Consider the following 27,975-nt stretch of genomic DNA (forward strand, 5'->3'; position numbering starts at 1 on the left):
GGGCTTCTCATCTTGTATAAATATCATCTGGAGGAAAAAAAAAAAATCATGAGGTGTGTTCACTTCTATTACAAATTAAGAAATGACAATAATGTATCTCTCACTGTTAACACTCACACACACACACACACACACACACACACACACACACACACACACACACACACACACACACACACACACACACACACACACAAACGCACACACACACACGAATGGTGGTCCAGAAATGTGACTTATATCGTGTTTACCTTCTCCACGTAAGGTGGGTCATCTCCACAAGAGACGCTAGGGTCACTGAGTGCAGATTATTTTAACCTATAATTCGTCACAGTGAAGGCTAAGGGCGTGGGAGTGGGTCATAAGCATCACACTGAATATTAATGGCCAAGCTACAACTCTGGGCTGCCAATAATCATCTGACTCATCTAATTATACAAGCACACACACCATTACTATTATCTTTAACGAAAGTCTTAACTCTCATTTAAACTATGAACAGCATCAACAACAGAGTCAGTAATACTCTGGATGAAGAAACACGTGTGTGCAAGTCACTTCTGTGTGTTGAGGGTATGGCGGCGAGAGGAGTGGTGCGTGGGTGTGGGTGCTGGGTGGTGTTGTCACTATAGCCTATACTGCTGTTACCTGCCACCCACACCTGTCCACCACAACTTACACCCTTACCATCTGTCCACCTCACCCCACACCCTTGCCACCCACATCTGCCTACTTCAATCCATACCCCTACCCCTGCCACATACACCTGCCCACCTCAGCCATCCCTACCACCCCTTCCTAACCTCACCACACAAAAACAAAGCACACCTCAGTGCCTGTAAAAGCTTCGGCTCATGAAAGGAACAGAAAAATTGAAAAATGGACACGTACACGCTAAACCGAAGTTGTTTACGACTCATTTTTACAATTCCTTAAGAGTTCCTTTTGTGCTGAATGAAATCGTCGGAACGTAGCCACAAAGAAGTCATCGTGCTGAAGGGGTTCAAAACTCACCTCACTTTGCCATGGAAAGTAAGTAGATGTGGGAAGATAGGAAAAGGGCTGGAAAATGATAATAACGTAATTACGAAACATGAGCATACCCAAATACTCTAGAGGTATTTACACAAATGCACACACAGTCGCTACCTGAGGACTAACCGCATTCCAAGTTTTTGCCCAAAATAATAATTTCTCATCATTCTTTTTTTTTTTTTTTTTTGGAGGGGGGGGGGAGCTTATTACCCTTCTCTGTTTTGGTTACAGGATTTTGTAACAAGTACCGTATCAACAGCATCCTTCCCCGTCGTCATTTGTATTTATGTATTCCTGCTGAAGTTTAATACCTACAATCTCATACCTCACTTCGAGTTCATAACCAGAATCAATCATTCCTAACCGACCTACGCCTTTTATCGCACATATCCTCAGTTTTGGCAATAGAAGTTGTGGAAGGTACTGCTACCGACACACTCCCAAGCCACCCCCCAAAACGAACCTCACCTTGTGTTTATGATAATGAGCATCGTCAGTCATTATTCCAACCAGACTCCAACCCATTATGCCAGACCTCCCATTACCATAAATTAAGGTAAAAAAGCATACCATCGGAGAAGAAATTAATAATGGGCCCTCTGCAGCTCCACGCGTTTCGACACACGATGGGGAATTTTGGGCGAGGTTTAGATCCATTAAAATGAAAGAATTTGGCTACGAGCATAGTTTGAGGAGAATAAGAGGGGTATGGGCATCAATAACCTGACCACTTTCCTCTTTGTACGTGGCAGCGTGGATAAAAACAAAACAAAACAGATACACAAAAACAGTCATTATAACAAGTACAGACACCGTTCTCGATTCATATTTGGCCAGCACGAGAAAGGGTGTACTTAGGCTATCATAGTGTGCATGAACACTATACAAGACAACATGAGAGTGCAATATGTTGAATTAAATTAGTACGTATAACAATGCTCAGAAACCTTCTCAGCCTAGCTATCAGAGCAAGGTGTGTGTGTGTGTGTGTGTGTGTGTGTGTGTGTGTGTGTGTGTGTGTGTGTGTGTTCTGGAATCCACGTAATAATCCCAGTTAATCCTGAAAATACCTCTACACGCCAAGCAGGTGGCACTGTAGGGGGTGAGGGGAGATTGAGAGGGAAGGAGAGGGCAGAGGAGGAGGGAGGAGGAGGCAGAGGGGGGAAAGGGGGGTTGAAACGGGACAGGAAACTACGAGGGATGGGCGGGGGAGAGGAATCATAAGAGAGGAAAGAGAACTCTAGGTGGGGAGGGGGGGTCAACATGGAGCAGAATGGGATGGGGGGCGGAGACGGCACTCAGGGGGCAGGGAGGAATAGGGGTTATGTGGGTCGGGGGTTTACACGTGACGAGGGATAAACGGGGGGAACAAAGGGTCATTGCAGAGAGGGTGAGAGGAGGTGGGGGTGGTCATGCGTGTAAGCGGGAGAGCAGTAGTGATGAAGACGGGCGTGGAAGAGTGTGTGACTGTGTGTGCAGGGATTTGAGTGGGTGGATGATGTTGACCCCATCAATCCGATGACGTTTTTTTTACTGTACTGCTGCTATCTCCAAATTATTCTATTCCGTTCTGAAGACTGTACGAACTGGAGAGGTTAGAGATACCGCTCAGTTACCCCTTGAAAACATGAGGTCTCCCTGGAGATCGAATAAAAGTCTGATGTGACCCAAATTACAAAAAAAAAAAAAAATATCATTGGGAATGTCTGCTAGCCCCCCTTAAGCTTCTCAGGGGGGGGGAGCCTCCTACACCAGTCTAACAACTTCAGACACTAACACAAAAGGCTCACTGTGCCAAATCATTTCCCGTAAAAACAATGTCATTCGGAAGAGAACAATGAGTGGCATTAGTACGGCATTAACAAGGGGTCAGAAAATCGGTATCGTCATTATTTCTGTCATTATCGTCTTTAAGTTTCATGGTATTGGTGATTGGCGCCTTAAATTATAGAGGATGGTGTATACTTCCTGTTCTCACAATAATAATGATGATGATGATATACCGGTACTACTACTAATACTAATCCTACTACGGTACTACTACTACTACTACTAATAATAATAATAATAATCTTGTGTAAAATTTGTAAATTCTTTTCTTTGCTGCTTGAAAGCTGGAAGAACTGCATTATGCAACAGCAATCAGAAAACGTCTAAAAATTAATCATCGTTTCATTATTATTTAAGTCTGTAAAATTATCTTCAGTGTCAGAATAGAAACGTGACGGCTGGACGAGAAAAACTTCCATGTCAGCTCAAGAACAGGAAGACAATCATGAATATGCATAAAACGCACACAGGATTTGCAACCAAATTTCAATTTCAAATATGCAATTTCTCGAAAGGTAGTAATACAACACCAAGGTAAACATGACATACTGTACTTGCGAAAAAGCTATAAACAGATTTCTTTAAGTAACTATGATTGTAATTATTCACTTTAACACGTACACCATCGGTAACTCGTATGGCAAGTTATGGCAACTAACTACATTCCCACACCGCATGTAACAGACCAAAATAGGTATCCGCAGTCTTGCCTTTACCGTCACCTGCAAATGGGTGATCGTGACTGTCTTGTGGGTCAGGGGCAGGACCGCGAAGTGCCATGCTGTGTGTGTGTGTGTGTGTGTGTGTGTGTGTGTGTGTGGGAGAGAGAGAGAGAGAGAGAGAGAGAGAGGGAGAAACTCGAACAGCTGTTTACTGATTTCTATTGAACTCTATGACCACAAGCGGATCCTTTGCTCAGCTGACCTTATCACACTTCCTGGCTCGCTCTCTCTCTCTCTCTCTCTCTCTCTCTCTCACACACACACACACACACACACACACACACTGCAGTGAGACAGCATAAATGAACACAATACATCCACCAGCTCAGCCTGCGCATCACGCCATTCCTCTGTCAACTCTACATTGGCGTCAGTCACCACTTCAAACATCGGAACATTTCAACGTTAACCCCTTCAATACGAGGCCATCTTTTCGTAAGCGGAGTAAAATCGAAATGAAAGGGTTGTAAAGTTGTATTCATGATGGCATGGGGGTCTTCGCTGCTCCTCTCCCTCACTAATTTATTTTTTATTGTAAATCTTAACCTTCTCTTCTACGTTGTTATATTGCTTTAATGCTGACATGATTTGCTTCAATAACACACAAGAGATATTAAGGTGTAATATACAGTGATGCAGTGAATTGTATTGACTGTGTGTGTGTGTGTGTGTGTGTGTGTGTGTGTGTGTGTGTGTGTGTGTGTGTGTGTGTGTGTGTGTGTGTGTGTGTGTGTGAATTACATTTCCCTGTCTCATAAATTTATTCTTCTAACTCAACACTTTTCACCCCTACTTTTTCATTCTAATCTATCTTTCCCTCTTCTTTGGTTCCCTCACCTCTCGTGTTACGCCCAAAACCTTTTATACACTCCTCCCTCTCCCTCGCCTCTGTCTCACCCTCACAGAAGTCCTCCACACCCCTGTAATGCACACCACGGAAGCCTGACCAGTAAAGCCCCGTTTCCTGCCCACAGCTAAGTACACCGCTCATAGGAAGTACACCGCTCACAGACAAGTATACCGTCCACACGTAGTACACCACCCACAGGAAGTACATCGGCATCCTCCCGTTTAACTGTTTATTTACTGATTCAGTACCCAGTCCTTATTTCTCCCAGTGTCTGCAGATCTTAGTCTCTTCCGAGGAGAGGTGTTAGGCTTCCTCACCCAACGACTTCATATGGTATGCTTAATACCCCGTTTCCCTTCACCCTCCCTCACCTCTCGACCTCATCATATAAAGGGTAGTTTTACGGAAATTAACACGGGTATAGGACACAGACGGTGAAACAGACAACACTGGTAATAGCCAGTGGCACTGTGTTGGTCAGAAGGAAGGTTAGGAAAGAACGTAACTAAGGAAATAGCGGTGTGAGCAGTAGTAAGGTAGGTCAGGAGAAAGGTAGAAGTGATCACAGGCATACACGATGAAACAAAATGGCAGAAGGCAATGGTATGGTGTTGGCTGGGAGGAATGATGTGAGAGGTATAAGACAGTGAAAAGAAGATAGTGTGGCTCATCAGGTATGCTCAACACCCCGCCTCCCCTCCCTCTCCTTGACCCACACGTTGGTGAACAAAGAGGGAGGCAGGGGAGGAACTGTGATAAGCCTCTTGCCCTTGAAATGGAGGTGAAAGTAAGATACCAACACCGATCACGAGGGAGCCATCAGCAGAACAAGGCGTCAAGAACCAATCAAAACCAAAACGAGGAATCAAGGGGAAAGCAAAGAGGTGGTCAACTGGAGGCCCTGAAGACAAGGCACGGGGAGTTAAGAGGGAGTCAAGAAAGAGCCAAGAGGAGCCATGACGGGAAAGTAAGAGGAAGGCAAGAGTGGGGGACAAGAAAGGGAGATAAGAGATAGCCAAAAGGGGAAGGTAAGCGAGAGCCAAGAAAGGGAGGTAAGAGAGTGAGCCAAGACGGGAAGATATGAGATGGAGTCAAGAAGGGGAGGTAAGAGAGGGAATCAAGGAGAGGTAAGAGAGGGAATCAAGAAGGGGAGTCAAGAAGGGGAGGTAGGAGCGGGACCGAAGAGGGGGAGCCAAGAGAAGTGTAGTACGTCACCTGCCCTTGTAATGAAAGTGAGAGTACTGTCATCAGAACGGAAGCAACGCCCTTTCCCTCCCCTATTTTTTTTTTTTTTTTAAGTGGGAACTAGGGTTAGGATGAGGATGACGAGAAAAAACAGCAAAAAATAAGATATGAAAATGCGTATAGTGAAAAATATAAAAAAATACGTATGAAGCACGTACACCCATGAAACCACGCCGCTGAATGCCTGAACTGAAGGTGAGGTTTACTGTTTCGCTTGAAAATTTTAAATACCAAGGTTACAAGCCAATTAACATACTCGTAGGATGTGTGCCTTGATCACGGTACCGGTACACCACTGCCGGTATGTTTAAGTTGGAACTGTACAGTACTAAGGAACCGTACTCAAGTAAGGGGTATGTCCAAAGGCGAAAAAAAATCATATACTTTTAAACTACCGGCATACAGATTAAAATGAAGGTTAGGGGAACTACACTGATGTGATGCACAAGAGTAGAATATAGAGCAACATAACGAGTTCCCTGCAAATTCTGCCACTGACTCTTTAAATTTATCAGCTTCTCAAATGATTGCTCACGCCCGAGGACAAGTCGTTGGTGATCTTGTTGATACACTTCAGGTTCTAACCAAACTAAACTCTTTTCACTTTAACCTGACCTAAAATTGCTATTTCTCCATTTGAGCTGCAACAACACGGTATGACTAGAATTTTATATTAGCTACAAAGAAGTGCTATGGAATGGATGTATCTGATCCACAATATTGTCTTATTCTGCCACTGAACTACCTGATATTAACTACGAGACCAAACTCTGGGCCAAATCAAGGTGAAGGAACTGCAGTGTTAATTTTTACCACAGTTATTATTCCTGAAACACTGAATACACCATGCGCAGGAATCAACACTTCAGACACATCAATGGCACCGACTGATAAATTAGGCCATCACTGAACAATTTTCGGCAAGTGTGTAAGAGGTTTCACAATAATACAGCATCGCAACCTTATCTCACATGTAAGTAAATCAATGCAAGTTCACAATATAATAAGAGCAGCACACACACACACACACACACACACACACACAAGTAGTACGGTAAGTGATGCATGCATACACAATGAGTTTACTGTGTCACTACAAGAACATTTATTTTACTTGTGCTAACAACAGCCGATTACACTTGCTTAGGGGAGACTTTACGTAAACATTTCTGGACTAAAGGGTTAAAGGGAAACAGAAAACACGGATAGGCATTACTAAAGTTTTCCGTACACCACCAACAGCAGAACATAAACCCAAATAAACAAAGGGTGTGTGGTGTGTGACGCATGAAGTGTGCTGAAGGCCACATGTGAATCGTGATGGTGAGGCGAGTGGGGTGCTTCTTTACGCTTGTTGCATCCTCTTTAGCGGCTGTACAAGTTTTTTTTTTTTTTTCTGATTTTGGACAGTTGTGGGTTGCGTGGACTGAAATAGTACAGACAGTCATATCCTTGTGGACTTCGGAGGCTGCCTATCACCTCTTTCTTAGCTATATCTCTATTTTATTTCCTCTATCACCAGACTGACTTATTTGGGTGAAAGACCTCTCGTCGTGGAAAATATTAAGAGGAGTCGGTGAGCAAGGCACGTGTCGCGAGGTGCCGTGAGGTGGATCTTCACGCTTGCTGCATCCGCTTAGCTCCTTCATGGTGTCGTTGGCTGATCCCTATAATTATCTCTTAGTGTAATACAGTGTGACATAAGGAGAAACAGTGCAGTACATTATAAGTATAACGGAAGCTCCCTAGTACCTCGTACTTTGCTAGTATAAACTTACTCAAACTCCATACTACGATATTCAGTTAAAGGAAGACTCCCTCGTGTTTAAAGAGATAAGAAAAGGCAGTGAGGAAGGCCACATGTCAATGAGATGGGTGTATATATTTGCTACATCCTCTTTAGCTCCTTCAGTCTCGCTAACTTACCCCTATACTTATATACGGTGCAGTGTAGACATGCCTAATGAAGTGTAATTATGCTCTGTAGTGGACCAGGGGTGTAGGGTAAAGAATGGCGTACAGTGAAATGTAGTGCAGACAGGCATAATGAAGTGTAATTAGTGAAGTGTGGTGCAGACAGGCACAATGAAGTGTAATTAGGCTGTGTAGTGTGGCGTACAGAAACATGGTGTAGATAAAGTGTAGTGAGGAGACTGTTGGGCAGAGTAGTGTAGTGTGGCGTACAGAAACATGGTGTAGATAAAGTGTAGTGAGGAGACTGTTGGGCAGAGTAATGAAGAGTGCGTACGGTAGCATGAAGACAATAAAGCGTTGGAAGAGAAAGTGTGTAGCGTAAAGGTACATACGAGTAGTATATGTAGAGACTAAAAAATTGTAGAGACACAGCAGCACTATACAGAGTACACAGTAGAACGCTGTGAAACTGTAACGTTACTGTGTCAAAAAAGACTGACATGTACAACAACAACAAAAAACGTAAAGAAGACTGAATGAAGGGCACACAGTGAAGGTGTTGGTAGGGTGTAAACAGGATGCACTATGTAAGGTGTAATGAAGGAGAAAGTGTAGTGCCCTGAAGGAGTACTTAGTTAAGGGCGTACATGAGCCTTAACACTAATGCTGCTGTGAAGACACTTTCATGAGCGCTAACGCAAGACTGTTTTGTTTAGCTGACAGAAATCCTAAGGGTCACAGGGTTCAAAACTATTTCGAGTAACTCCTTCGCTGCTATAAACGCACTGGATATTTTACTGAAGCAGACTACAAGGTTATTTTGTTGAGGTGAGCTGTGGCAATGCTGTTTGGTGCACAGGGTAAGACAATGTGGTCATGAGGGAAACAGACAGGGTGGGGAGACAGAGGCGGAAATACAATAATGAAGTGTAATCTGAAACGCAGCTTACTGTTGACAACTGGCAATGCTGGTAGTCTGATCCAGCAGAATACACAAAATACCACCTGTATGTGAAACTACACACACACACACACACACACACACACACACATATATATATATATATATATATATATATATATATATATATATATATATATATATATATATATATATATATTACAGGGCATTTGTGTAACCAGTTATTTCATGAAATCCCTAGGGAATTCGTGAAATGAGTTTAAATTAGGTTGGGTTACTTAAAGTTAGGCTAGTTTAGGCTGCAATTAGGTTAGGCTGGGATAATCTAGGTTAAGTTTGGGTTACGTTAGGCTGTTAGTTTATAATCTATATGAACGCTTAACAACTTAGCATTCATCTAAAGTAACCTAACCTACGGTAACTAACCTATCCTAACCTAACCTAAACTTGGTTTAGATTATCCCAGCCTACCCTAACCGCAGCTTAAATTAACCTAACCTTATCTAACCCATCCTAAAATTAATATTATGAATTCCCTAGGGATTTCATGACATCACTGGTTACACAAAGTCCCTGTAATATATATATATATATATATATACACACACACACACACACACAGTATACTGAGAAACGAAAACGTATTTATTATTGTAGACGCACAGACCGTGGGAAGATGATGTGACAACTCTGGTAACTTCCATCCAAACATAATATAAAAGCATAACAAATTCCGTACATGATCCGAATATAGAATGAGATTAAAAGAGGAGTAGATGTAAGAAAAAGCAGTGTTAGAGGAAACCAGTAGGAAATGTCGCACCCCCACCGAAGTATTTTGGGACCCGACCTGCATCCGGATTCGTAAAAGAACTTAAATCATATTTACGATCAACAAGTCTATTGCATTTCAATCATTTTATCGCTTATCTTGCTTTGTCGTCCTCTTCACGTTACTATTCACTTTAGTCCGTTTCCGAAATGTTTGGTAGCTGTACATGTGAAGCAAAACACATGAAATTATTATATGCACCTTAAGTGCAAGAAAGTTTATGAATACCCCCAGATTACGTCATTCCCAGCCTGCTTCCTGACTCATACCCCAGTTGCCATCAAGTACCACATTTTAAATAATCTTTCGCACTTCGTATTTCATTCCTCAACCACGATCTTTTTTTTTTTTTCCGCTCAGAATAATTCATACATTTTGGGAGGAGTCGCTACTGTTCCAGATTACCACAGGCAGGAATAAATGTGGCTTACATCTAACCTGTAAGGCAATTTTATGTTAATCAATATTTCATGTTTGCATCAAGGGAAAATAGGCATCAAAGCTAAGCGTAACTTTTCAGAATACAGCTGTTAAAATGCGTGATTAATAACCTAGATAGCTGACGAATCAAATACAGCGTAGGGACAGATGAAGTATTTTGTTTGGAAGGTGAGGGGGCAGGCTATCAATGAGTATAAGAGTTTTGTTATAACTGAGTAAATTAGTGTCGGACAATGCTTTCTTTAATCCCTTCAGTCTAAGGACGTCTTTTATTTTTCTTGCTTACATCAAACGACTTTATGCTGCTTTGGGGAGACTCTTAGAAAAGGAATGTTAGATTCTGCCTTTTCACAAGATTATCTCCTTTCAGTTACAAGTAAATAAAATCTTCAAGCGGCGACTTCATGAAAACTACGCCATCGAATTCAGGTTAAAATTATGCAGTTATTCACGCAATTAGCATTACTGGCCTCCTACTACCTGCCACTTCTTAACGAATCATCCTACCTCCTAGATAGCAACATTATTGATCACCTGGGCTTTATGGTACCCTGTCAGCGAATGCGCCACACACTGTTGCCACTTGCTGGCAATATGGGCAGATTTTTCATGTTTGTAACACACACACACACACACACAAATAAGCATACTGGCCAAAAACGTGTATATCACTTTTAGCTAGTACACGGCTGGTAAAAATAAACACAATAAATGAAATAAATAACGATTGTCTAAATAAAATAAATAACGATTATGTCGTTATCAGAGGGCTAATGTAAAAACCAACTACGGGAAATCCCTGACGGAAAACATTTAATTGGACTAACCCCGCACCTGAGAATAAGTGACAAGACTGGTGCCACAGACCTACGTGTAAGCTAAGGAACTAATGCAGACAGCGAACAACGGCAAGTTCATACGGCACAACTTAATACGGTTTAGAGTTGCAACACGTAGATTACAATTAGGATACTGTTGCGTTAAACAGTGTGCAGTTCGTAACCGTTTCTTCACGCGCCATTCTCCTAGACACATCACACATACAGTAAACCGAGGTGCAACTCTCTCTCAACAATCGAAACAACGAAGCTCAGACAATAATGAACAGTGAGGAGAAAAATAAAGATGATTAAAAATAAGAATCAACGGCAGTGATACGAGCATTTCTCTGCAAAGGCTTCTCCTGGCTTTACTACGACCTATTTTTATTACTTTGTGCAGACTGGAGAGTAAGATAACAAAGGACAATCAGTGTCCTCTACAGACACTATACTCTTTTTTCCCTTAACCTAGACCAGATTTTTTTTTTCTTTTGTAGTTTATTTCTCGTTGCTTAGTAGCATAAAAGGACAATGCTGCGGCTTTATAGTCTTTCCATGGCACTTCTTCGTGACTAGCACCAAAGTCCAGTGTCAATCTACTGCTGCAACTCAGTATTTAAGACTGAAGGATGGTCAGAGAAAAACATAATAGTTTTATCAACCGCAGATCTAGGACTGGATGGAACAGGCGAACAAACGGTAAGTCAAAATGAAGATTTGTCTTCGTCCTGCAATCGACTGTCTCAGGTAGTTTGTGATGATGATTACTCATATGATGATGATGCACTAATGCCATCTGACGAAAAACGAGAGGACCTAAGTCATGACTTCATCTAAATTAATGAATGAACACAAGGGCGTCGTCTTACTGGAGATTATTATAACAGCCCTGTGCTGCAGCATTTTAGAGAAAAGTAGTGTTACGCAAGATTTTCTCATCGTACTCTCTGATTCCGCCACTTCCCTTCTCGAAGCTCTCGTCTCTATACAGTAAATACTACGTCCCTGAATGTATTACAGCAGACTTATAATGCAGCCAAATACTATACGACAATGCTAGAGTGAGCAATGGGGTGTAAAATAGGAAAAGAAAAACTGTGGTTCCTTATAATTATGATCTTTTAAGGAGACCCTTATCGCAAAGAACATACTCAAGATCCTTCATCAAACTTCCCCAGGCAGCAACAATTATCCATTCACCTTTCCTGCTTGTCCTTCTATAAACTTAAAAAACCAGTCCAGTGAATCCTTAGCAACCTACTCTGGTGATTTTGGATCGTTTTCACGTTGACTGGCGGATTACGTGACAACTCTTCCTCCGCTATTTATTTTACGCACTGTTCCTCAATATCCTCTCCGACGTTACTACTGCAAACTATAAATATCAAACTGATATAAATAGCACGAGAGAGAAAACTAAAGTGACAATCAAATACCAACGAGAATATGGTTCGTTATTTGGTCATAGATAAGTGTCATCAGCTTTGGTTTCTTCGGGTTCGCCAGACTTATTTTCGAAGCCCATGGGAAAAACTAGTAAATGCGACATAACTTTTGTTGGCGACAGTACTCACAGGACCCCCAGTTTGGCAATAGGGGAGGAGCAGACAAGGGCAATGGGTACGCAAGGTCAATCAATGGACGGTTGCCACACACTCTCACTACGGTACATACCGGTACCTCAACACGCACCTCTCCACATACCTTACCACATTTCCCACAACAGTCCTGTGCCTTCATCAAACCTCTCTCATTACCTATCTCCTTTGCCACACACATGCATCACCTCACACTCTTCCGTAACACATGACCCTCTCACTACGCACCTTCCCACATACCACAAACGCCTCTCTCACCATACACCTTTACTGCACACTCTTCTTCACCACACATCACTCTCTACAGTATATACCTTTATTACCACACACCTCTCATTATTCCTATCCTTAACTACGCACACATACACCGAAAACATCCTCCCAAAACACACACACACACACACATACACCATGACATTTGACGTTGTATACAAATGTACCATATCATGACGCCTTCCATACCTTCTAATGGTAAAATGGTCACAATACCGAGCTGATAATCCAGATGGTCCAGGTTCGATCCTATTTTATTAAGGGGAGATATTAATGGCATATATGTTTTCTTCCGTACTTTTCCATAAGCCCATAAATAAAAAAACAAACACAAAAAAAACATCAAATTTCGAGAAATACGACAGGAGGAGCATGAAATCTACCCAAGTAAATGCCTTTGGATCTAACATGTGGTCCCATAATAATAAGGGTCCACAGCCTTGCAACTTGAGTAAGTGCTACGGATATGTGCGGCACCCCCCCCCTCCCCCTGACACCCTGGTTCACCACACCACAGCAACAATACACCCGGAAGACACCTCCCTTCGTCAACAAAAACTGGTTCCTGGACCGTCTCACCCAGGCCCACACTAGGCAAGTCACTTAGAAGATTTCAAGGACGATCATGTTTTGGTTTTATCACTGTTGAATGGTGATCTCCATTACTATGCAAAAGTTGATACGGTACCTCGGAAATGTCTGACATAAAAAAATCACTTTCATCATCATCATCCGGAGCTCCTTTCACACCCTAGGGCAAGGTGAGGAACTTTCATAATAGCATAAAGTATACAGGGATGATTATTATCTACCCTTTCAAGCACGAATATACAGTACTTTTCCAATGTGATACGTAGGGACGGAAATTCTGTGACAGCCTGTATTTGACATGAAAGGACTCGTATGCCACACTCAGCATACAGTTCAGGTTTCGAAATTTATTACAAAGTGGTTTCACTTCAAACAGTAATTTGGTTTTCATAGTAGAATGGCTGCAAACGTTGCGATTCGTTTTTAATGCGACATGAAACTTTGATCCCAAAGAGTTATAACGCCTGGAGAGGCTAACGGGTTAGGCCATAATGGTATAATTTATAAATGCAGCCCCCAATGTAATCAGCAATGTCTGTGTTGATATATTACTCAGTATTATCGGTATTATAACCTAAAAGAAAACTTTTATGTACTGGCTATTGAAAACTTTGGAATAGGTATCGGAATGGTAGGCGTGCTTTAGTATTTTTTCACCTGTTAACTGTGATGCAAATTTCATCTTGCGATCATACCTCACTGTAAATACTGAGTCTGCATGCCAATAACACATTCAAAACGTTAACTCAGTGATAACGATGACGTCTTTTATGTTATTCGCTTTTTTTTTTTTGTTCTTTTACGGTTATAGGCACGTTTCCTGTCCTTCATCAGTCAGTTATTACAGTGTAATCAGACGTGTGGCCAGTAGGGTGAAAGATACGTATTTACAGTACAATTATTGTACTCTCTTCCTTTATCCCCCCTTACCTACACACACACACACACACACACACACACACACACACACACAAATCTCTTCACCTACCCTTCCGTCGGCCACACCCAACTAACACCCACGACCCCGCCCACACTCCATCCCCCGCCCAAATATTCTCCACTTTCGCCAGCAACTACACCCACGACCCCGGCCACACTCCATCCCCCGCCCAAATATTCTCCACTTCCGCCAGCAACTACAAGCTTCCGCTCACGCCCCTACCCTCAACCAAGCTTCAGGCCACTCACACCTTTGACCACACTCAGGTCTATTCCTATCCACGCCCCCCACTCAACTCTCATCCACTCACACCCACACCTACACACACACACACCACTGCCATCAATCTCGCCAACATTCATTTTCTAGCCCTCGTCCACATATTATTCACTGACCATGTCCACACTTATGTCCGTGCCCCTTGCCCTCAACCCCGTCCACTCCCCCACCAACTCGTACCGTCGCCCTCATTCACGCCCGTCAAACCAGCTGTGTGAGGCAGGCTATTTATACGGGTGACTGGGCTTTCAGGAGTGTAGGATCAACCATTCATCTAATGTTTGGAACTTTTTCACACTTGTTCCATATCATATTTTTAAAACCTGTTCCATATCACTTTTGTCAGCGTGCTCCTGTTACGGTTGGAGTATTTTATGCAGAGAAAAGACCGACAGTTATCATTAAATCATCACTTTTTATTTTCATCATCATCACCGCCATTATCCAGTCCTCTTTTCACTTATAGATGAGGTTTGGTTACTACTTTTTATTGTGTATTTTTTATTTCTGCCTCGAGACGCTTTCATTTCCTTCACCCCAGGTGCACCTCTCGACGTGTTGAAAAAAAAAAAAAAAAAAGTCCCAGCGCCTTATCACTAGTACCTTTTCCTTAATTTATCTCCCTCATCACCATTACCCCCTCCCTTCCCCGTACCCTTACCTTTTTACCTTACCTTCGCCCTCATTCTTCATACCCACCCACACCCACACCCATTTATAGCGCCCACATCCTCCACTCACATGTTTCAATCTCACTCTCACCCATCCGAACTTTTTCTCTCCTTCCTTCACCTCCTCTCCCTTAACTTCTACACCTCTTTCGTCCCCACCGACGTCGAGGACTATTTTAGGTAACTCAGTTCTTCACTCAGCTGTTTCTACCAATGCCACACATTTTCCTCTCTCTCTCTCTCTCTCTCGCCCATCTCCTCTTCCTTTTTGCCCATAAGTCATAACCGCCCACTCCCATATATACCGTACACGTCCCGTCCACAGCCTTGACTCAATTCTATCAACTAGTCTCATACTTTTTAACTCCTTCGCCCTTCACACTCTCTCGTGATACTTTTTCTCCCCCTCCTACCCCTACCTTTACCACGCTCCCACATCCTTCATATCCGTTCACGCCCACATAAAGCACCCACACCCACGCACTCCGCCGTTTCAGCCACCAACACAATACTTCATCCTTCCAGTCCACACCCACACACACACACTCACTTCCCTCCCACACTACCTACCCCCCCTGTCTGTCTGTCTATCTCATTTATTTTTGTTTATATATATCTATCTTTCACTATTCTTATCAATCAGTTACATTTCTTCAGAGTACAGGTATTTCAGTAGCCGCTCATGACTAAGTATATAGTTTCAAAATACAGGTAATTAAAAAACTATGCATTAATGATTACGGTATAAACCTTGACCAATCTTTCCACCATGACACCCCAGAGCCGGTTGTTGGACGATACACCTTGATGCTCCAAAATTCTCTCTCTTTATATATATATATATGTGCCCCATGAAATTTCGTTCCTGTATTTTTTTTTTAAATTCTGGCTAACATCGTGGGATTTTTTACAGCAGTCGCAGGCTTCAAAAACTACCCAACACTGGAAGATTTTTTTGTCTTAAGCTAAGAGAAGTCATGGTAGTCACAGGATGAATTCTCTACCCCCACCTCCACCCAAGTACAGCTACAACTTCACACATTAAACCTCCACCTACAGTTAGTAAAACCTTCACCCCAGAAAAACCTCGACCACCACTCCACTGCAACCTCCAATTCACCTCCTCCACCTCAGCACAATGTCCATTTCACTCCCTCCACCATAGCATAACTTCCACCTCCACTACCACTGCTCCACCATAAAGACTAATTTACCCACCCGCATCATACATCGCAACCCCCGTCTCTGTGGTATAACGGTCACTGTACAGTACAGCTCTGTCCTAACTTCGTGTATTCCAGTCACAGCGCTTTTGTTTTAGTTTTTTTCTTATCTCCCACGGACGATTTTACTCAGTCCGGAAGTCCCCTCCTTATGACGGGAGTAAAAAATAACTCCATTATTTCCTTCTGAACCAAGGCGTCTTTTATCATTCACATTCTTGACCACAACAACTTTTTATTCAGCCTGTGAAAAGCTCCTGCCCCCATACAGCAATTTTTTGCTCTTCGTATGACTCTGGCTTATGCAACTGAACGTAGGTAAACACGCCTGTAACCTCACTACAGTATCATGAGTCAGCATATTAAGAAGCTGCATCAGTATCCATTAATTATACCATCGTATGACATTTCCTTCATTCTTCAAACAGGATATTCGTTCTATTTTAAACATCCTATTTAGGCTACCAGCATATTTTCTGACAGATCTGCTAATGTAATAAAGAACAACTTGGAGACAAATACCATGAACTTTGTAACGAATTCTGATTACACAGTTCCTCTACTCTCCAAGTCGTCAAAATCCTGTCAATTCGCTTCGATAAACCAGAATGAATATGAACCTGGGTTAGGTATGATGATTTAAATAACAGCAGCGGTATATGAAAGTTTTACCTCGCTGTCTGCATACCAGTGTTTTATGTCACGCTAGGCGAATGAAGTGGTGGGTTGAGTTCATCAGGGAAAAAAAAAAAAAAAAAAAAAAAAAGGCTGGTGTCTGGTGTTACATAACGTGGGTGTTGCGTGCAGTGGCAACACCTAGCAACCCATTTCAAGGTCACTCCGGGCGGGGAGGAGCGGGTTGCTGCAGGACGCTTGTCTCTGCATAACCCAACACCAAATTTTGTTGCACCCACCATTTCTCCCCCTAATTCAACACACACACACACAGCCTTCACTGTGGACGAAAGGGCGGGCTGCTGCAGGGCCTTGGCTACCGGTATACCCTACACCAAATTTTGTTGCACCTACCTTCTCCCCCCCACCCTCCTAATTCTTAACACACACACACACACACACACACACACATATGTACTATCTACGTGCTACTGGTACGGCAGTAAGATGTGAAATTTAGATCTGCTTCCTTCAGAGACATACCACCATTACAAGCATCACCACCACAACCACACAACACAGGAATGATCACACACTACCATCACCGCACAACAAAGGCACACTCACACTACCACAACCACGCACCACAGGTACAATCACACACCACCACCACCACCACCAAACACCCTGCTATACAATGTTCCCAGGCGGTCAAGCAACATCCACAACATATTTGCCAGTAATGAACCTCCAGACCATACCTTAATGAACCACCGGCATAAACAACACCTCCTCCCCCTTTCACACAGGCCAAGGGTGTATTGAACGGCTGTAGGGCTGGCAGTGTGTATTTACTTTTTAGCCACAGTGAATGTATTTTAATCCTTCAAAAGTCAGATGATTTTATTCAGCGCATAAACGTCCTCCTTCATTCCCATCCCCACCACCACAACATTCTCCTTCTCCTCCACCTCAACTTTCTTCCTCGCCACTTTCTCCTCCATCTCAATTTTCTTCCTCACCCCCACCACTACCTCCCTCATCTCCATTCCCCACCAGAACCTCCTCCATCTCATCCACCACAACTTTCTTCCTCACTCCTACTACTACCTTCACAGCCTCCCTCACCTCAACTCCCCACCAGACCTCTTCCACCTCAACTTGCTTCCTCACCCCTACCACTACCTCCCTCACCACTCTTCAACCAATTCCTCCCTCACCCTGCCACCCTCCCCAGCTCATTCCCCCCTCATCCCCACCCCTAAGGATTTTTCCTGTGGTGTTGTTAAGCCCCCGTGGTGTGTTGATCATCTGTCAGGACCACTAGTGGGCACGTCCGCTCTCGCTCTCTCTCTCTCTCTCCTGTTTTTACAAAGTCTTGATGCGTCTTGAGGAAAAATAGCGAAAACTATTTTAACGAAACAAAAATCCTCACACTATTCCCTACAAAAACAGAAATATGAAGCCGCTTCCTAAAGAACCGCAATCCAGTGCTTGGCCTATCCACTTGACCACCACCGCCTCCAAATCATACCTTTTTATATTTCCAAGACATCTGTTATTACCAATTCGCACTAAGTAGGTCAGAGACATTTCATAAGTAAAAACATAATGCATTATAAAAATTATGGATGTCAAGGATATGCTACCCTAATGAGCAGTGCTGCTGTTTTTACCCTCAAGGTAATGAAGACGAGAAGAAAATGATGCTGCAGTCCCTAATTCATATATGCAAAAGATGAAGAAAACGTGAACTCAGTAGAACGCAGTATGAAAGGGAAGCACACGGACAATACGCAGACAACTCTCCCTCTCACCCACCCACGTTCCCTCAAGCTCATACATCGATCATTTGGCGAGCAGGTTGGGTGCTGGCTCGCCTCTCACAAGAACCCTAACTTAGTAATTTACAGGGATTAGAATTTCGAAAAGTTGATGTACAGAATGAGCCTTGATTCAGTATTTACAAATCAACTTGAGACTGATTTCCTTTCGTTATCATAATCAGTTTTCGATGGAAGGACAAAGAAAGGAGAGAGCAAAATCTACCTGTATTCTCCGTTCTCCTTGGGGGGAAAAAGTCTTAGCAACGAACAGGTAATCGATCACAAGTTTGTCAATATGGGTCACGGGAGGTAAAGGGGGATGAAAATAAACGCAGGAGTGGGTGAAGCAACATGATGCAACCTGGCACTTGGCCCCTCGCCCCCTCTGCATACCCTCTCCTCCTTGGCCTACACCCCACGTGACTAACGACTAACACACACACACACACACACACTCAACACATTCTTGAGTTCTCCAACTTTACGCATACATCCCTGGCAGTGCTATTTACAGTCGCCCGGCCATAGCCTTCATGTTTCAAAATCAACAGCTTCCTTGTTCTAATCTGGTAAAACATAGCTGCAAAGAATTTTAGGTTACAAATGGTATCTCACACGACAGCCTAGCCAAACAAGTTGCACCATGTCATGGAAGTCTCGTCTCCAGCCACATCCGCACAGGTTATATATAGTTTTTTGGAGGATCTGTCACAACTACCGCAACACTCTCACGTTGCATCCCCGTGGTAGAAACTAGCACTAAAAAAGTACGCTGTACAGCGTACTTTTATGAAAAGCTAAACATAATGCTGTGTTTAACACGTAATATTCGGCACTACAATGACTGACAACTATAAGAGCGTACTGTACTTAATTTTCCGCTTCCTTTATTTCATAGATAAAAGGTGGTGAACCGCAGGGGAAAGTATGCGGCGGTAGTAACTGTAGCCCTAGGTTCATCTGAAATGTTAACCCAGCCTACCATCCAACTTTCAGGGGATAGGGAAGGAACTGAGGGACATTTGAATGACTGGGTACTGGAGTCGTTATACCGTACCAATGGCACCACATGAAGGCGTCTGCCTCCAGCACCACACACATTCTTTTAAAACTGAGGGACCAGCAATCACGGACATCCTGTCTGACCGCTCGTTCTCGCTGAGATACACAGGCGGGGCTACCCGGTCATGTGCCTCTAGAACGAATATGGTGTAAAAACAGATAGGCCTAACTCCATTAAAACCCTGAACATTATACCAATGTTGTATAATACAGAAACATATTTTTGAATGGTTCTGTCTCAACAGGGTATTGGGAGTTGAAGTTTGCCATTAACTTTAGTTCCGTTTAAAACTTTTTCTTTATGGGGATGATGGGTCTCGAAAACGAGTTATTTGCGACCAAAACGGATATCAAATACTAAAAAATAATAAAGTAAAAAAAAAAAAAATGCTTCCAAAAGCAACTGTGCCTGAAACTTGAAATTTATCAGAAACAATGGCGACTAACTTGGTTCGTTTGTTTACATAATCTACCGTTCCAACCGCACTAATAATTCACCTTACATCCATAGCACTTTTTAAAAAGCTAATCATTCATGCCATGGATAGTGATAACACGGTCAGCCACGACAGGTTATCACAATGCCTACACAGGATGAGGAAGCTGGGTAATACACAACACAGACTGGATACACAGGACAAAAAATGCATCAAAACCTACAGTACACTTATTGTGTTATCATCAGGGTGGATACACATACAGGACATGTAAAATGGCAGAAATGTCCATGTCACCCTATAAAATGTAATATCGAGAAAAGTAAATAGGTGTGTGTGTGTGTGTGTGTGTGTGTGTGTGTGTGTGTGTGTGTGTGTGTGTGTGTGTGTGTGTGTGAGAGAGAGAAACTGAAAAGTTTAGTGCTACCTTTTAGAAGTGAACTTTTATTATAATAAAGCAATGCTAAAGTTTTGGTGCGATACACAAAGTAAAAGGAATAAAGAATGTAATTGGGGAAGACTAAATGAAAACACACACACACACACACACACACACACACACACAGAAAAATAGAAAAAGAAAATAGATACCGGTTCCGTGGAAGGAAACGGGCTAAAAGAGACTGGTAAGCTGTCCCTTCTAAACAAAGCTGAAAAAAAAAAAAAAAAACACTTCCGTTCCCCCCCTCCCTCAACCCAAGCCTACACATATGAAGACGGCCTCTGCTAAATAAATAGCTGTGAGAGGGTAAAATCATGTATACCCAGTAGTAGGCATGCAGACAGGGCAGATGGCACCTACCTTAAAAAAATCAGTACACAAGCAAATAAATCATACTAAATAAAAATTCAAGTGTCAGCCAATTCTATTGTACCTCTTAAACATTTAACCCTTGAGTACGATGATGACTTTAGTGTTATTCTTGATCACCAAACGATTTATCAGACGTCTGCTAATGAAGGGGTTGACGGACGCTTATATTAACCCCTTCACTACAACGGGTTACATTGATGAAATTGACCCAAGAGGAGCTTGTCGGTCAGTGTATGTTAACATAAAATAGGGTGCTCATACAGTACGGGTTACAGGCCCAAGGGTACTAGATCCTAGTCACTTAGACTGGGCGTAAAACTGCCACCTCACCGTCTGCAATGCTGTGCTATAACAAGATATTAGTTTAACAGCAGAATAATGGTGCTACTCACGAAAAAGTGCTCTGAAAAGGTTGTGGTCATATTGTCTAATTCTGCCACTCAGTTATGGAAAACGTGCTGTAAAAGGACAAAAATCTTAGACTATACAACACAAATACACTTCTGTAGTGATCAGTCTAAGAAAAAATTCTAGTGGCATTCATAGCCTATATCTCAAGAAAGACCTCTTACGGAATCTAAGCAAATGCGCACCCCTATATCTACCCCGCTTGGCTCCTTAAACCACTAGATATTAGCTATGGGGGGGGAGGGGGGTCGGATGGTCTAAACCAGGGGTTCCCAACCTGGGGTAAATTACCCCAAGTGGGGTAATTTGGTCTTTTGTGAAGGGTAATGGGGGAGGTAACAAAAAAAAGAAAAAATCTAAAAAACATACCAGTTATGATAGACTTTCAGACCTATACTAAAATTCAGAGATGAATGTTTAAAGTCATGTTTATTTGGTATCAGTGTTAATAATAAAAATAAATTACTCCTTGCAATAACTCTCTTGGTTTTAGCCTAACCTTTAATTAAGTCCTACATTCAAACTAAAATCTAGGCATCAAAATGTTAAGCAGCTAAAATGCAATTGTGGAAACATAAGCAATGAGGGGTAATGAGTGAAGGGAGGTGTGGAAAATGGGGTAATGGGTAAATAAAGGTTGGGAACCCCTGGTCTAAACTAAACTGTCGCCTTTTACGTAAAGATGTTGACTGACTGGTTCTCTCTCTCTCTCTCTCTCTCTCTCTCTCCACACACATCATACTTACTAGGCTACACATGCGTTCGCAGGTCCAATTATAGACACTAACAAATCCAAAATTCAGTACCATTCATACGGTATTCAGCGTAAAGGTGGAGTCACATACCGGTACTATGGGGATACTAAAGGACTGGCCGTTACCTTCAAATATATTATCATCATTATTATTATTATTATTGTTACCGTACTACACGGTTTGTTTTCACTTGAGGGGACCGGGCTACTCGAGTGCGGTTTGTTTTCACTTGAGGGGACCGGGCTACTCGAATGCTAACTTGTGGTTGCATGAAAATTCGATAAAATTATGTCTCCATGGTTACCAGTCAGTTCATCCTTCCAATCCTGCTACATTTGGCCACCAGCTGAGTTAAGAATGGATAACTAATCCTTGTTACAGGAAAACAAACCGATTATACCAGACTTAATTAATTTTGGGAGACGTTTAGTAGTAAAGGGGTTAATGAAGGCTATATCTAAATCTGTTCAAAGTCGTTCCAAATACAAGTATGAATAATACCGTAAAACTGTAGCAACAACAGCACATTTTTATAAGCTAGGAGTGAGATGATTCATCTGTTTAATCCGATTTTATTTTATGTTTGTAATCCGTTAAGTTTTATTCACTCCTGATAATTTTTGAAATGAAGGGGTAAATATGGCGACTTTCATTTGACCACTTCAACACAGTACCTCTTAAGGTGTATTCTGGAGGTGGTCAAGAAAAATAAATAAACAAATAAATAAAGTGTAAAGGATTAACACGTGCCGGCATCCTCCTACACAACACCATGTGAGTTCCATCACGAATGTGGAGGTTGAGCTGGTCAGGGTTACGGAGTGTGTCCATACGTCTCGGTACAGGGTGAGGTCATGAGGTACACACACACACACACACACACACACACACACACACACACACACACACACACACAAAGACGCTGATGTCCTGATCCATAATTTTCAAAACGCTGTGCTTGCGAAGTAAACATGCTCAATCGTTTTACTTATACTATTTTACTTTTCCACGTCACATCATGATGTTCTTTTACAAGAATCTTTTTCTTTCTTTGGTTGGAAATATTCAAAAACTACCTGCAAATATCAGACATAATGCTTACAAAACCATTTCGGGTTGCACTTTTAATAAATATCATTGGAAACTCTTCATATCATTGTACCCTACTACTTACGACAAAGCACTTTTTAAAAATAAACTGAGGAGTAATGTACAAAACGGCGAGCAAATCTCAATGCCATCTTAGCGTCCTAAGATCTGTAATGCTTAATTTTTATGAGTAGCTTGTCCTCAGTGTAACCTCGCGTGTCGTGGCCCAGACATTCGTCGTTTTGTGTCTTATTTCATGTAGTTCAATTACTGAATAAGACAACACTAAGGGTCAGCATACAAGAATGAGATGGCAATTTTAGGCCAAATCAGAATAAAATAGGTACGGTATGGTCGTCAGGGGTAGACCGATGCGAGGTTGGATCACGGTCTACCCCTGACTTTTCAAAGCAAGTCTCATCCCTTCTTAAGCCGCCCTTTGGCACTACGAATCTCTCTTCGGTTCTGTGGCCAACATATGATCCTCTACGTTGAGGCCCAGTTGCTGGGTGGTAAGTATGGAACTAGAGAAATGGGAAACGTGTGGCTGGCTAGACCTATGGGTAAAAAATAACACGAAAAAAATGAGGATTGTCTAGCTGAAAGGTATGTAGGAACGTGAAAAAAATGGGAAGAGTACACTGGGATGGTTTCTGGTTGTGGGTTGAACGTAACAAAAAGATGAAAGCGGGCACAGAAGAAAATGTAGGAATTGCGTCAGATTGCGTGCGGTAAGGAACAAGAAAATTAACGAGGGAACCATGTCCAAGAAAATTAATGTGGGAACAGTGTCTAGCTTGAAGCTGTCCCGACGTTCTGACGGTACTGATGAACAGCCACGTCTCACTGAAAATACTAAAGAACCTTCTCGCTGATCTGGCAACGAATGGAACAAGGCTGACGTAAGGTAGAGCAACATGGGATAAAAACTAAGCGATGGTGTGAGGTTGGTCTGGTTATTTATGTAGTAACGCAAAGAATGGCAACGCCTATAGCACCAATATCTTTGTTCATGTTAAATACCTAGCTACTGCAGGCGCACTGCAAAACGTCAACGTCACAAATAGAGAAAACGGATGCCAAATCTACAACACTCAAGTGTGAACACTATAAATACATCAATACGCATTATATCGTGCAAATACTGTAACTACACCAATACAGATTATATTGTGCGAACACATATGACAGAGGAGCTAGTTGGAGAAGAACAAGGGGGATTTAGGAAGGGAAAAGGGTGTGTAGATCAGATATTTGTTCTAAGATGTTTAGTGGAGAAGTATCTAGAGAAGGGAAGGAAAGTGTACGCTGCCTTCATGGACTTGGAGAAAGCTTATGACAGAATAGATAGGAAAGGTATGTGGAAGGTATTAAGAATATATGGAGTGGAGAGGAAATTGTTGAGTGCTGTGAAGAGTATGTACGAGGGAGCTAGGGCTACGGTGCGAGTGGATGGTGAGCTGAGTGAGTTCTTTGATCTCAATGTGGGACTGAAACAGGGGTGTGTAATGTCTCCATGGCTGTTTAATATATATATGGATGGGGTTGTAAAGGAGGTACAAGGTAGGGCAGTGGATGTGGGGGTGGCCCTAATGAATGAAGGTGAGATTTGGAAGCTTCCGGTGTTGCTGTTTGCTGATGATACAGTATTGTTGAGTGAAGATGAATGGGAGTTGCAAGGTTTGGTGAATGAATTTGGGACAGTGTGTAGGAGGAGGAAGCTGAAAGTTAATGTAAACAAAAGTAAAGTTATGGTGTTTGAGAGGAATGAAGTCACAGAGTGTGCAGTGAGGTTGGATGGTAAGGATATGGAGAATGTGAGTGCATTCAAGTACTTGGGTAGTGTGATGAGTAAGGATGGAACTTTGGGGGATGAAGTACGTGAAAGGGTACAGCAGGGAAGGAAGGTTGTTGGTACACTGAAAGCAGTGATGAGAAATAGGGAGGTGAGTATGGAAGTTAAGAAGTCACTGCATGATGGTATTGTGATCCCTACCCTGACGTATGGAAGCGAGGCGTGGACCTTGCAAGAGGGGAACAAGTCAAGCAGTGGAAATGAGTTACTTGAGAGGAGCATGTGGAGTGACGTGGAGGGACAGGTTGACGAATGAAGAAGTGAAGGAACGTTGTGGGGTAGATGTGGATGTGGTTGAAAAGATTAGGAGAAATACACTGAGGTGGTTTGGACATGTGGAGAGGATGGAGAATGAAAGACTGACTAAGAGGGTGTATGTAGGTGAGGTGGAGGGAGGGAGAGGGAGGGGTAGACCGAGGATGAGGTGGAGGGATGGAGTTGAGAGGTATATGAGGGAGGGGGGGGTGAGTTGGGGGGAGGGGAGTCAAATGGTGGGTGACAGAGTGACTTGGAGGCGTTTTGTCTGCGGCCACCCTTTGCGGGATTAGGGCGTCGGGCTATAGATAGATAGATAGATAGACTATAAATACACCAATACGCATTACATCGGTATAAAATATAAATCCGATACAAAATATATACCGATGTCATGAATACCTCCTTCAATACGATGGCATTTATATAGCCTAGTGTTAAAATTATATTACTAGGGTATAGTGTCAAGTAGGTTGGTGGAGAGTTAGTGCCCCTCTCTGTAAAAGAAATAACTCAGAGTCAAATGGCCACCCCATATGGGATTATGGCGTCTGGCAATAGATAGATAGATAGTTATAACACTGCTCAAAACACGCTACGTATGTGTCTACTCTTCGATCGAGTAGCTACAGGAAAATGGACAAACAGGACTGAACAGTACCGTCTGACTTCCTTTTAAATCGACATAGTTACCCTTAATTTTGCAACAACCTGTTTGAATGTCATCAATTCTGCCACAGCTTGATTCCATTTTATTTCATCAGTGCGGTGGCGGAGACACAGTGAGGTGGTTGGGTAGAGGCTGTTTGAAACGGGAGCTGGGTGGTGTTAAAGTAGGAGACGAGACGGGGATGGGACAGGGTGCGTACTGTAATTATTTCCGACATGTGTAAGCCATTTCAGCATCACACCACTCTCACCTAAGCTAAACCTTCTTGAAAAATAAAGAGTACTGTGAGGGGATGGCAGAGCAATGTGAAGACGAGAAGGATGGACTGGGGTCTGGGTGTGATCAAGATAGGTAAGGGCTGGGCCAGGCTGCAGTTTAATGGGGTAGTTCAGCTCAGGGAAAGTCGGCGCGCGGCTGGGTAGGATGGGGTGAAGACAGGATTGGGTGGGTGTGTCAGGTTACCATGCACTGGCTACGGTTACCAGACTCCTCACTAGTTTATCATTTATGTCAGATGCTGCCTGAGTTACCAGGTGATCTGTCATTACATTTTTCTGTAATTTTCGCCCAAGTCTAATCTAACAGGTGCTGACGTCTACAGTAAATTATACTACAACTGTTCATCAAACAGGGCTACGGAAAAGGCTGCCTAGTGAAAACCGATATCCTGCGAGAAATTACCTGCAGCCAACCTCCGTGGGGAACACCCTAACCTACCGAAACCAAGCAGTAGCTGAACAGAATTTCTGAACCAAGCACTAACTGAACATAATGACAAATGGTAATACTGACTGAACCAGTGTGTGTGTGTGTGTGTGTGTGTGATCTTATCAAAATGTACGCTTATATTTCTGGGTATGCTCGTAATTTCTTTCACATCCTTACAGCGTTAGGGCATCAATCAGCGCATAGCTTTAAGGTACCGTACTCACCGAGTACTATGCTATTACAGTCACGCTCCTATGTCCCGTCGGCTTTTACTATCATACCATACTTTCGGTGTTAGGACATCAATTTAACGCATAGGTACTCACTGTTTGCTTGGCGACGGGCTGATCCTGGACCTAAACTGAATCCCGGCCCCCATAGGACACTTAGCATGACCACAACCACACTGTGACCGTAGGGTGAAGGGTGAGGGCCGGTTGGGAGATACAGACACATCTTGACCCCCTATATCGCTGGGGGAGCTCTCTATCGATGTGTCCAGCTCCTCGGAACTGCCTGACACGTCCATCATGGTGGTGACAGCGTCAGCACACGTGGTATATTTAGGTTGAACTATGGGGCTATTTTATTGTGCTCTTTTGAAATTAGTGTTTTTTTTTCTGTTGTTTCTTCCATTTAATTAGTACGGTCCTTTTTTTTTTTTTTTCACTTATTTGTATGGTTTGATTTTCTCATTCCTTATTCCTTTTGTTCATCATTTGTATGGTTCGATTCTATTACAGCAGTTGTCTTCCATCCCTCCCCTACTTTTCTTCTTGCAACTTGTCTCCACTTCTGCAACTGAGTGCCGGTTTTCTTACACTCCCACTCTTCTCCACTTTGTATGATCTAATTTTCTTGCTTTTCCTTCACTTTGTATCTCCACTGCGTGGACTGATTTCACATTTTCAACCTCTCCAATTTATTGTATTATGGGTATAGTTCCATTTTGCACCAGTGTTAAATTTTGCACTAATTTTAGACGTCCCTACAAATTCTATATAACTGCTTAGTACGTTCTTTTTATTGTTCTTAATTCTTCACCCAAATTTAAAAACTACTGAATCTGGAAAAAAATGAAGAGAAACTTTCAGTTCACGGATAACATGGTATTGTGATTGAAATACCAGAAAATGGAACTGCCGAAAGATTTGAATTTAACAAGTGGTGTCAATATTAATGATGTCCTCAGATTCCTCGTGTTATTACGATTGAATTATTAATGCCGCGGTTGGGGTTTACAGAGATGCGGAGGGGCGGATGGTTCTGAGGTGGAGAGGTGGTATGGCGGAAT

The 27,975-nt window shown here is 42.6% G+C and overlaps 1 protein-coding gene across 1 annotated transcript in view; it reads right to left on the reverse strand.

Moving 5' to 3' along the window:
• The window catches only part of LOC145416679 (uncharacterized), a 176,331-nt gene extending 148,983 nt beyond the window's left edge, over window positions 1-27,348 (reverse strand). Inside the window, exon 1 of the mRNA XM_080285616.1 lies at window positions 27,008-27,348. Coding sequence (XP_080141742.1) covers window positions 27,008-27,210 — 203 coding nt within the window. The 5' untranslated portion in view covers window positions 27,211-27,348. The remainder of the gene's footprint in view (window positions 1-27,007) is intronic.
• Between the last annotated feature and the right edge of the window lie 627 nt (window positions 27,349-27,975).

Source organism: Coenobita brevimanus, chromosome 107 (genome assembly GCF_032717465.1).
Source record: "Coenobita brevimanus isolate Jiangsu-jjx chromosome 107, ASM3271746v2, whole genome shotgun sequence".
Lineage (NCBI taxonomy): Eukaryota > Metazoa > Arthropoda > Malacostraca > Decapoda > Coenobitidae > Coenobita > Coenobita brevimanus.